The sequence below is a fragment of the Bremia lactucae genome, linkage group LG6 (assembly GCF_004359215.1).
Source record: "Bremia lactucae strain SF5 linkage group LG6, whole genome shotgun sequence".
In the NCBI taxonomy this organism is placed as follows: Eukaryota; Oomycota; class Peronosporomycetes; order Peronosporales; family Peronosporaceae; genus Bremia; species Bremia lactucae.
The window spans coordinates 6,208,998-6,220,677 of NC_090615.1; the positions used below are offsets into that span (position 1 = coordinate 6,208,998).

At 46.6% G+C, this 11,680-nt stretch overlaps 1 protein-coding gene across 1 annotated transcript; it reads right to left on the reverse strand.

Moving 5' to 3' along the window:
- Window positions 1-6,179: 6,179 nt before the first annotated feature.
- On the reverse strand, window positions 6,180-6,419 carry CCR75_007698 (uncharacterized protein; the record flags this gene model as incomplete). The annotated part of the gene is made up of 1 exon (XM_067965756.1): window positions 6,180-6,419. One exon carries the CDS (start codon window positions 6,417-6,419, stop codon window positions 6,180-6,182), a length of 240 nt encoding a protein of 79 aa, XP_067817901.1.
- Window positions 6,420-11,680: the final 5,261 nt, after the last annotated feature.

The following is an 11,680-nucleotide window of genomic DNA, read 5'->3' on the forward strand; positions in this document are numbered from 1 at the left end:
CAGACGAACATGTGGGATCCATCCATTGCACGAGTTTGGCTTGAAGTACCCTCAGGTTTTCATTTTTGTAAGCCACTTCGATGATGAGGTTTGGAAATGGAGCATCATTGACCAAATTCAACATGCTGGAAATGACATTGATCTTAATTTGTCTCTGGACAATGAACAATTCACATGTAGGACTGGTGATCGTGGGCAAGAACCAGACGCTTCTCTCACTCCGGTGGATTTAACTATTGGTGGAGGGGTGATGAGGACTGCACAAAATGCTCCATTTCCAAGCCTCATCATCGAAGTGGCATTCAAAAATGAATACTTGAGGGCACTTTGAACCAAACTCGTGCGATGGATGGATCCCACATGTTCGTCTATTCAAGTGGCGATTGGAATCAAAATTTTCTCAGCAAATTTGCGTCGTGTTGCTATCTTGCACCAACGTGGACAGCCGGTTGAAGAAGTGGAGTTTGGCAGAAATCGGCCAGGTCCGTTGACAATTTCGTTTCCTCTGGCGCTATATACACTGGTGCTGCTTTGCCGCCATCTTGACTGGTCATCAAAATGACTTATAGCCTTGCGAGAAGTGATTGACGCGCGAATGTAGCTTGCATTCAGGCTGACAACCTTAGTTTTTTGGACTATTTCACTCTTATTACAAATGTATCGAGCTAGATTAATTAATTACTTCTAATAACAATTTAATAAACATTTATTTATTTCATTCAGCCGTTATGTACAAGGAAGGCATTGGCTTTCCGAGTCCAGTCCATGCCGTAATTCTGTGCCGTTTCCTGGCTTCCTACTTACAAAGTCTGCCATAACTTGCGTTTCATTGAGTTTATAATTTTCATGATCCTGTTTCCATAATACACTGATTCCATCCGGTGCTACATACCGATATGATACATTCCATCCGGTCGTCCAAGCCGTTCTATTGTTTGAAAATACACAAGAGCCTATGTGTCACGACCTAGCCAGCGCTGTCCTATCGTGAAGGCATCATGTTCCACGTACCCCAGAAAAAGCGCGATAATTGTATCAGATATCATAGCTGGGGCTACGACGAACTCGGACTCGGGCGTCATTTGCATGAACAAGATCTACTCGGCTGTAGAGGTCATGGCTGAAGAAAACATGCTGTTGCTACTCCACGGGGAAGTGATCGACCCGCTTGTCGATCTCTTTGATAGACAGGCGACGTTCATTGAGTTAATCCTAACGCCCCTCGTCAGTAGGTTCCCACGATCATAGAGCATATAACCATTAAGGAGCAGTCGATTTCGTGCTACAAGCCCCTCCAAACGTTGCAGATCACAGCACTTGTTGTATAACCGGAACGGCATTTTCCAAGGAGAACCGCATCCGCACAAGTATTGCCTGCTTGTTAAACTCAAGCATGAGACGCATCGTCAAGCTCTGCTGTAAGCAATTGCCTCGGGATATCCAACATTCTTTCTGGGAACCGACAGTGTCCCGCACGTCGCATCAAGTGAGCAATTCGGATGTGGCTGTGTGGGCATCTACTCGGCGCATGCGGCGCTTGAGCTCTATGCCGAAGCAATTTAGAATGATCAACAAACTCGTGTTTTGGTTCATTTGCGTGTGAGAATGAAGCAGACGATTACGGATTAGCGCGCAATTCAAACGGCCAGAATATCTTGAAAAACCTCGCGTGGGTCCCAGCGACCTATCCGTTCGACCAAGAACGGGTTGTGTCTCTTAAGGCTGTCAAAATAATTGCTTGGCAGCTGTAGCAGTAGATAAGATTGACTAAGGCAGCTGACGGATCAGACGAAGGTATTGTCCAAGCTTGTGCGCTCGTTTCGGGTCTTCATGGCAAATACTGACATGCGACACATTGGCTCTTGTGAATATACAGATGCTGAGACCATGGTTGACGCATGGTTGCCACATATTTCGTTTTGCCCATGGTCATGACACTTCCTCATACAATTAAAGCCATCACAAAGCTTAAAAAGTCGATAATATCTCGGATACTTGACTAATGCGGTACCAAGATTTCCGACATTATTATCCGGCTGTAGCGGGTCCTGAATTACGACCAATCCGTCGAAAGATACAGGTAAGATGAGCATTAATGGCGAGCATTTACAGCTGCCATTAAGCGACGTGGTCGATGGAGAGCGTCTTAATGAAGTCGTAGCACAAGCCATGACCCGTGACGTCTTGACAGCCGCTTCTTCGCACAACACGACTGCAATTTGATCCACGTGCTGCCGAAAGTCATTGCCATCGACCTGCAAGAAATTCATCATCTGTTGCTACATAAATATGGTTTGGTTTCATGTCCTTGGTCCGATCCAATGGCCAAATCTGGTACCACACAACACGTTTCGGTCGCGCGGGTTGTTGCTTTCTGGCACATTGTTTCAAAATTTCCTTTGCTATGAATTCTCCATTCAGACGCTGCGCTCCCCAGCGTCTCATACCGTGAATTCCAGTGCGTTCAAGCAGCTAGCAGTGCTGCTTGAAAGTCGATAATGTCGTCATTATCGCCAGCATCATAATTGCGTTGGAGTCTAACAACCGTAGCGATTAAAGCCCCTTGTTCTTGAAGCACGTCGACCACCACGAGTAACAATTCGTACGATGACAAGCCACCGACGTACGGGTCATTCAGTCCACGCTCGACGAGAACATGTTTCAAATCAGCGGAAGCTCTCGTAATCAGTAGAATGCGCTTGTCAAGCCTTGTACCAACAAGACACTTGCGACGCCGTTATATGAAATCCAATGACGCTGATTAAATGGAATGTCCACGGAAACTCGTAGCTCACAACGCTTGCTGTTGCTCTTTTTATTTTGTGTGACGACGACCACGACATTTAACCATCAAATTGAAGCTTTGTGATGACACTTACATCCACAAATACCTTGAAGTCGTGCAAAGAATCTGCAAGTACTGTTAACTCGTTAATTGTAATTCTTCCGTCGCACCAAATACGACGAGTTCCACATCGCTTGCTTCCGCGTGTAACTTTGTCGGAAACGATTCGTACCCTTCCACTTGCTTGCATTGGTTCAATACCACATGAATCTCTGTACTCACCATGGCAATAGCCTGTTGCATCCATACCCGTTTCTCTCTTATAATACGTATAAAACTCTGCAATCTCTTCATGTCATACCACTTGCATCCTTGCCGTTTGCTTTTCATACAGTCACTTCAAATACCCAAACGACAAGCCACCATTTGTCGCTCCTTGATCCTCATCCATCCGTCTTGCTCGCTCCAAATCCGTCGCTTGAATGGTATTACGATGCCACTCCAATCGCTCTTCCCACTCTTTCTCTCATATCATGCCTTTGCAATATGTTCTTAGCCCGCGTTCACGATAAGCATCTGCGAACACGTACTGTTGTCTTCATGAGGAATGAACATGTTTCAATCGCGTCTATCCTGCGTTCCAAGAATACCCGACTGTGATTAGTCAATAATCAACGTACCACATCGAGACAATATTCAATTTTGACTTGTTGAAATAGTAACTAGCCAATCTAAATAAGACTTGGTGGACGGCAATGAAATTCAATCAACATAAGAGCTAATTCCGATCTATGAGATTCTTTTTGTAGAACTCGTATAATGGATACAAATCCGTGTGCGCCACACGCCTTCCGACACTAAAATACACGACTCGAAACGCGTCGGGGACCAAATTCTGAAGATTGGCGTGCCGCCTTCTCCATTCTACGTGGAAATGATTGTTCTACTCCTATCTCGAAGCCCGATGCAGCTCCAGATCCAGCAGCAGCTCCGACAGCGACTCCTGCAGCTAGAACGCCTCTTCCGATCCTGTCCCGCAAGCTTTGACACCACCTTCGACCCTTGAATCGGTTGCTGGCGTCGATCATTACTGGTCATGTCTGGGCATTCCTTTTGTCGTGAGAAATGGAGTTTTAATCGTCTATGGACGGCCGAATGGCTGAAAACATCTCAGAATACGGCGGCTACTTTAACGACGTTCGAGGAAGTCGACATGTCGAAGCTTATGGATCTATTTCTCAAAAAGTACAAGGACGCGTTTGAAGCCAAGCACGGTGTAAAGGTGGGTTTCTATCGGCTTTTGTGAACGCCAATGCTTTAGCTATATTAAAAGTTTCTGGTGTCAGCAATATTAGAAATTTCTGGGGTCAGCCATATTAAAAGTTCCTGGGTCAGTAATATGGTTGACGAACAGCGACAGGAGATTGAGTATCGAGATGAGAGTAGCTATGTCGATTCCCAAAGATCTGGTTACAATAGTGCTGAAAATACCGATTCCATGAACTTTGCAGATGTGGTAAAAGGACTCGCGAACCTTGCAAACTCGTGGGCGTGATGGCAAATTGAAGCTGGAAGAAATGACGGGTGGCAACTTTACGGCGGGGTCTAGGGTCTTTAAGAGTTAGGCAGATTATTGACCAAGCACCTTCGGGTTTTCTTGGGGCGCATAATAGACGCGATTGAAACATACTCGTTCTACGATTTACGATGCCAGAAGAAGAGACGCCGACACATCGCCATTCTCTGCTGTTTTGTGAGCTTTTGCCGCTCGAGTGCGGACTCACGACATCTTGCGGCGTTTGCATGGGCCATGACGTGAGTGTGAACGCACATGTTGCGTCTCGAGCTTAGGCACCCCACACGGCCGTCATGTGAGCGCGTTCGTCGTAATGTTCTTGTCGACACTTTTTCTTAATCTTTTCGACGCACTTGGCCATTTCAAGGACCGCCCGAGTGCAATAAAGGAGTTTCTTCGCGTTTGGATACGCGTGTTTGTGTAGGATAGTACTAACGACGAAAGCGATACGGTCTTGCTTGTACCCGTGGGCATTTCGAGCAAACAGTGGCCATGTGCATCGAAAGATCGCATGAGCTCCCGCTTGTACTGGAGCTGCTCCGAGTACATGCGGTCGTACAAGAAGATCAATTCCTGTCGACTTTCATTGCGGAGAGGCGACGTGAAAGACGCAGTGACGCCACGCAAGAGCCACTCGAGTCCGCGTAAACGCCTCTTAAAGAAAATACTGACGGCGCACAGGTCGGCTTTTGATTACTTGTCCCCGTTTCAGGACGCCCCAGGTCTTTCGCGTCACGGCAGTGCCATTTCGACCGCTTCGAGGTCGCAAATCGAACAAGTAATCGATCGTCTCTTCGGTTTAGTGCTTGTCGGATATGTCCGAGTGCGCTCGTGTGTACTCCAGATTCTTCCTATTACGATTCGCTTGCTCCGACACCATCATCACGACTCGTTCGAAATCCAATCCTTAGTCCGATAGAACATGTTGTGATGCTTAAAGAACAAGAGCAACAGGCCATGGAACGGGCTTCTTGGATCCAATGGATCATTGAAGCGGCCGAGAACGAGCGAGCTCGCCGTCGAAACGTATTGAAACCGCCCCAATGTAAAGAAGAAGAGGAAATCGAACGCAGACGTCAGCGGGCGATTGCAATGATTGAGAAGAAACATGCGGCAAGGATGCGAGAAATGGTTTTGGATAATATGATAAGAGAGAAACGGGTATGGGTGCAACAGGCTATTGCCATGATGAGTACGGAGATTCAAGTGGCATTAGAATTAATACAAGCAAGTGGAAGGGTACGAATCGTTTGCGACAAAGTATCAAGCGGAAGCAAGCGATGTGGAGCTCGTCAAATTTGGTGCTACAGAAATATTACAATTGACGAGTCAAGAGTACTTACAGACCATTTGCACGACGTGGAGGTCTTTGTGGATGTACTTATCTACTGCTGCAGCTGCCAAGCAATTATTCTGACAGCCTTAAGAGGCACAACTCGTTCTTGAGTCGAACGAATAGGTCGCTGGGACCTACCACGCGAGGTTTTTCAAGACAATCTGGCCGTTTGAAATGCGCGCTAATCCGTAATCGTCTGCTTCATTCTCACACGCAAATGAACCAAAAAGCGAGCTTGTTGATCATTCTTAATTGCTTCGGCATAGAGCTCAAGCGCCGCATGCGCCGAGTAGATGCCCACACAGCCACATCCGAATTGTTCACTCGATGCGACGTGCGGGGCACTGTCGGTTCCCAGAAAGAATGTTGGATTTCTCGAGGCAATTGCTTTCAGCAGAGCGTGACGATGCGTCTCATGCTTGAGTTTAACAAGCAGGCAAAACTTGTGCGGATGTAATTCTCCTTGAAGAATGGCGTTTTGGTTATACAACAACTGCTGTCGTCTGCAACGTTGGAAGGGGCTTGTAGCACGAAATCAACTGCTCCTTGGTGGTAATGTGCTCCTTGTTGGTTATGTGCTTCATGACGATCTTGAGTCGTGGAAACCTACTGACGAGGGGCTTCAAGGATTGCTTAATTAACGTCGCCTCTCTATCAAAGAGATCGACAAACGGGTCGGTCACTTCCCCGTGGACTAGCAACGGCATGTTTCCTCCAGCCATGATCTCTAGAACGGGGTAGATCTGTTCATGCAAATGACGCCCGGGTCCGAGTTCTTCATAGTTCCGGTAGAAATCAGTGTATAATGGAAACAGGATTATGAAAGCTATAGACCTCAATGAAACGCAAGCCATGGCAGAATTTGGAAGTAGGAAGCCAGGAAACGGTACAGAAGTACGCATGGACTGGTCTACGGAAAGCCAATGCTTTTTTGTACACATGAGAAGGAGAAACCAGCTACGGCCTAATGAAACAAATGGGTGTTGTTAAATTGTCTTTAGAAGTATTTCACAAACCCGATATGCAGGGCAATGTAGTTAAACGGTTGAAAAACCTAGTTGTCAGCCTGAACGGAAGCTACATTCGCGCGTCAATCACTCTTCGCAGGGCAATAAGGTCGATAACAATTTGATCATTTTCATGACCAGTCAAAGATGGCGGCAAAACAGCACCAGTGTATATTGCGCCAAGACGAAATGAAATTGTCAACGGACCTGGGCGATTCTGCCCAAACTCCACTTCTTCAATTGGCTGTCCAAGTTGGTGCAAGATAGCAACTCGACGCAAATTTACTGAGAACATTTTGATTCCGATCGCCACTTGAACCGACGAATATGTGGGATCCATCCACCGCACGAGTTTGGCTCGAAGTGCCCTCAGGGTTTCATTTTTGTAAGCCACTTCAATAATGAGGTTTGGAAATGGAGCATTTTCTGCAGCCCTCATCACACCTCCACCGATCGTTAGATTCACTGGAGTGAGAGAAGAGTCTGGTTCTTGTCCACGATCGCCAGTTCTACATGTGAATTGTTCAATGTCCAATGATGAAATGAGGTGAATATCATTTCCTGCTTCTAAAATTTGCTCAATGATCGACTTTGTAATCGCGCTTGTCGCGCCGCTGTGCACTGGAGACGGCAGACTGTAGATGAGTACTCGTCCCTTTTGGTTTTCATCACTAAACGGCTCGTAAACCCAACGTCTCAAGCGTCCGTCGTTGTTGTTGAGCCATCGCTTAAACTCTTTCCACGTACATAAGCTGCTGACAACAACAGGCCCCCACGAAGCGTCTCCATCTTCATCAACAAACGGAGCGCTGCCAGTCGGGCTGTCTAACTTTTCCTGTAAGGCTTGCTTCGCCTTCACAACGTCCTCCGCGTAAATTGCATTCCTTTTCCTCATATTTGCAACAGTAAGAGCTGGCGAAGACGAAGTTGACACGGAGGAGGCAGCACTTGTCCCAACTCTTGACGTTCTTTGTCGCTTCTCAAAGTCGTTTGCTAGCATCTCGTTATGTCTTTCCTTTACCTTTCTCAGTTTGAGTTGTTTATGTTGCAAAAACAATAAATTTTTAATGAATTGACTAAAAGCACGGAAATGTCATCACTTACGCGACGGCGACGCTGCGGCAACTGGACGTGGCATCTCAGTTCGCACGTTGCCTCGTCATAACCAACCTCGTGCCCCTCGAGTTCTACGCTGAAGCTCGTAAATCGATCGTCAAGCTCGCGTTTTTCCGTTCATTTGCGTGCAAGAACGATGGTCATGATACTTCCTCGTACAATCAAAGCCATCACAAAGCTTTAAAAAAGTCGGAATAGTCTCAAAAACTTGCCTAATGCGGCAACAGAATTTGCCGACGTTATTATCAGGCTAAAGCGGGTCCTGAATATGAGCAATCCGTCGTGAGATACAGGTAGCATGAGCATCAATGGCGAGCATTTAAAGCTAGCTGCCAATGGGCGACGAATGCCTGGTCGATGGGGAGAGCGTCTTAATGAAGACGTAGTTCAAGCCATGACCCGAGACGTCTTGAAAATTTGATCCACGTGCTGCCGAAAGTCATTGCTATCGAACTGCAAAAAATTCATCATATGTTGCCCAGTAAATATGATTCTGGTTTGATGTTCTTGGTCCGATCCAATGGCTAAATCTGGTACCACACAACACGTTTCAGTCGCGCGGGTTGTTGCTTTCTGGTACATTGTTTCAAAATTTCCTTTGCTATGAATTCTTCCTTCAAACGCTGCACTCCATACCGTGAATTCCAGTGCGTACGAGCAGGTGGCAGTGTTGCTTGAAAGTCGTCAACGTCGTCATTATCGCCAGCATCATGGATGCGTTGCAGTCTAACAACGCAAACGATTCGTACCCTTCCACTTGCTTGCATTGGTTCAATGCCTCTTGAATCTCTGTACTCACCATAGCAATAGCCTGTTGCATCCATACCCGTTTCTCTCTTATGATACGTATAATGAAACGGGGACAAGTAATCAAAAGCCGACCTGTGCGACGTCAATTTCTTCTTTAAAAGGGGGTTTACGCGGACTCGAGTGGCTCTTGCGTGGTGTCACCGCGTCTTTCACGTCGCCTCTCCGCAATGAAAGTCGACATTGATGAGTTGAAAGTGATCGTCTTGTACGACCGCATGTACTCGGAGCAGCTCCAGTACAAGCGGGAGCTCAAGCGATCTTTCGATGCACATGGCCACTGTATGCTCGAAATGCCCACGGGTACAAGCAAGACCGTATCGCTTTCGTCGTTCGTACTATCCTACACAAACACGCGTATCCAAACGCGAAGAAACTCCTTTAGTGCACTCGGGCGGTCCCTGAAATGGCCAAGTGCGTCGAAAAGATTTAGAAAGCAGTGTCGACAAGAACATTACGACGAACGCGCTCACATGACGGCAGTGTGGGGTGCCTAAGCTCGAGACGCAATATGTGCGTCCATCCTCACGTTATGGCCCATCCAGACGTCTGGGGCATATGCCGCAAGATGACGGCGTCGTGAGTCCGCACTCGAGCGGCAAAGCTCGCGAAACAGCAGAAAATGGCGATGTGTAAGCCGTCTCTTCTTTTAGTTTCGGCTGCGGCAGCATTGTTCGCAAAGACTCCGACCACGAGAGAAATCCGCGAGCAAGCCTTATGAAGGGCGAGGGCATTTCTATAGATCGAATCGTTCCGATCGACGAGGTGAGTTCTGACAATGTCAGGGAGAATTGAACTCAAGCGCTTCGCGTACCCTCGCACTGCCTTGGCAATAGCCTTGGCTTCTTTTATCCGAACACAGCGAGGCGAGCTTGACACCATGACGAAGCCTGTCATATTGGCGCCGACCTGACATGTAATGGGACACCCATCGGTTGGAGAACCGTTGTTGTGGTACATTTTCTTTATGGGCAAAATACCCTTTTATGGATTTTAAATTTTTTAGTTAGTTAAATCTCATTTATTATGGGTAACAAATGTGTCGCCGCCAGATATAAATCTGGCGGCCGAAATTTATTTTAAATTAGCTAGGGTAAGGTTTTTAGATTTATAAAGTTAAATAAAGTGCAGTTCCCCTTTTGATCTTAAAGCGTCAAGTCACTACTGACACTCAGAATGATGCCACCTCGGCCGACCACACTCGGTGGACTTAGGCACGTATCTCGGAGATATTGCACCCTTGACGATTTGGACTAAGGCCAACAATGCTTTCAGCGTTTAGTGAATCGTTATTACAACGAGTGTCACTCGACGGGCCTTCCTAAGGCTTGTGTAACGGGGTGTATCGTTACATGAAATTAACACTTAAAGGTTGTTAATTAATATATTATCTAAAAGGGAGTTACTATTCGGATGATATTACTTTATATAGAAATGTTCAAAATTCTTATCCATGAATAGGTATAGACCATTATATCTATTTATTCCGCAGACTAATCAGCTGACAAAAGAGAGATACAGATAAGATAAGATAAGAATTCAATTGCATAATTAGTATTAGATTATAATTAAGTTAGCATTTACAAGTTAGATAGAAGAGATACTTGATTATACTAATACAGTTTTCATTTAACCCTCTTTAAGCTAGTTACCTTAAAGAGAAGTCTTCCTCTGCACGTACTAGTGTACGAGAAATAGCGTAAGGCACCACTCGCAAACTGAAGCAGGGCGAAGTGGACTTGTACTGATGCAGTACAAGTCGTAGTGCCCCGGTACACCTGGTAGCTCTTTGTAGTCCGTCCAAAGACCACATTTTCCACATCTAACATGGACATGTTGGATGATAGTGGGAATACGCATCACGTTTCCCATGAAAGCTACTCCATTCTAAGTGACATTGAATGGAGTGCGGTCGAACGAATAAGTTCGACCGTAGGAAACGATGCAATCTTGGCAATGCTGTCCAATTTGGACAGAGATGCCAAGTTCATACAACGTGAACTTGACGAGATGAAGGAAAAAGTAGCCTTGCTGAATCAGCAAGGCTCTCAACAGGCAGAATTGTTCAGATTACAACAGGTACAGACCCCTGTACCTGGGATGACGCATACTCGTCGTCCCGAAACTCGAAAGATTGATATCTATAAGTATAGGGGAGTCGAACAAGACCCCCTCTTAAGATGGTTTGTCGAGTTAAACGATGCCATAAGGGCACGTCACATCATCGACGAGCAAATCCAAGTCGCGTTCGCCCTATCAAATTGGCAGGTCGTGCCAAAACTTGGCCGTTGGGCCTTAAGTTGCGCGACCCATGCTTCTTTGGGCCGCTAGCGGCTTTTAAAGTTCGGCTCAAACAGACGATTGAACCACCAAGGGCTGAGTTCACAGCTCGTTCAGAGCTTCTGAAACTCAAGCAAGGCAAGCGTGATGTTCACGCATATGCCCAGCACATACGACTCTTAGCGAGTCGTATTACAAATAACTCAGTACGTTAGTTACAGTGTTCATGCAAGGTCTTACGGATGGTCTCGTAATCACCCACCTGTTCCGCTTGGAACTGGATACGCTTGAAGAAGCAATATCCGTTGCGGAACAGGAGAACTTTAGCTTGAGACAGGCTCAAGCTAGTTCGTCATCGTATCGTCCTCCAAGACGGCACGAGCTAGGACGTCCAGAACCCATGCACCTATCTTACGTCGAAAGCGAGAGACCTCGCTTTTCGAACAGTAAGCGATCGCAGAAATGCCATCGCTGCCAAAAATTGGGACATTACGCTCATGAGTGCAGTGCCCCACGCCCAGAACCGAAAGGTACTGAACGTAATTGTGGACCGTATGCCAAAAAGGGCAACGGTCGCGGGTCCGACGTTATTGCGAAATCGCAACAGCGAAGCGGACCGCCAAAAAACGGTCGGGGTCAGTAGGGGCGCAACGCCCTACTGATCCAGCAACCTCAAGAGAATTTGCAAATCTCTTGACTAAAGTTGCTCCAGACACACAATCATTATGTGTCTCTGCACCTGGTGATGAGGTATCCCTCATCACCTTGAAGTT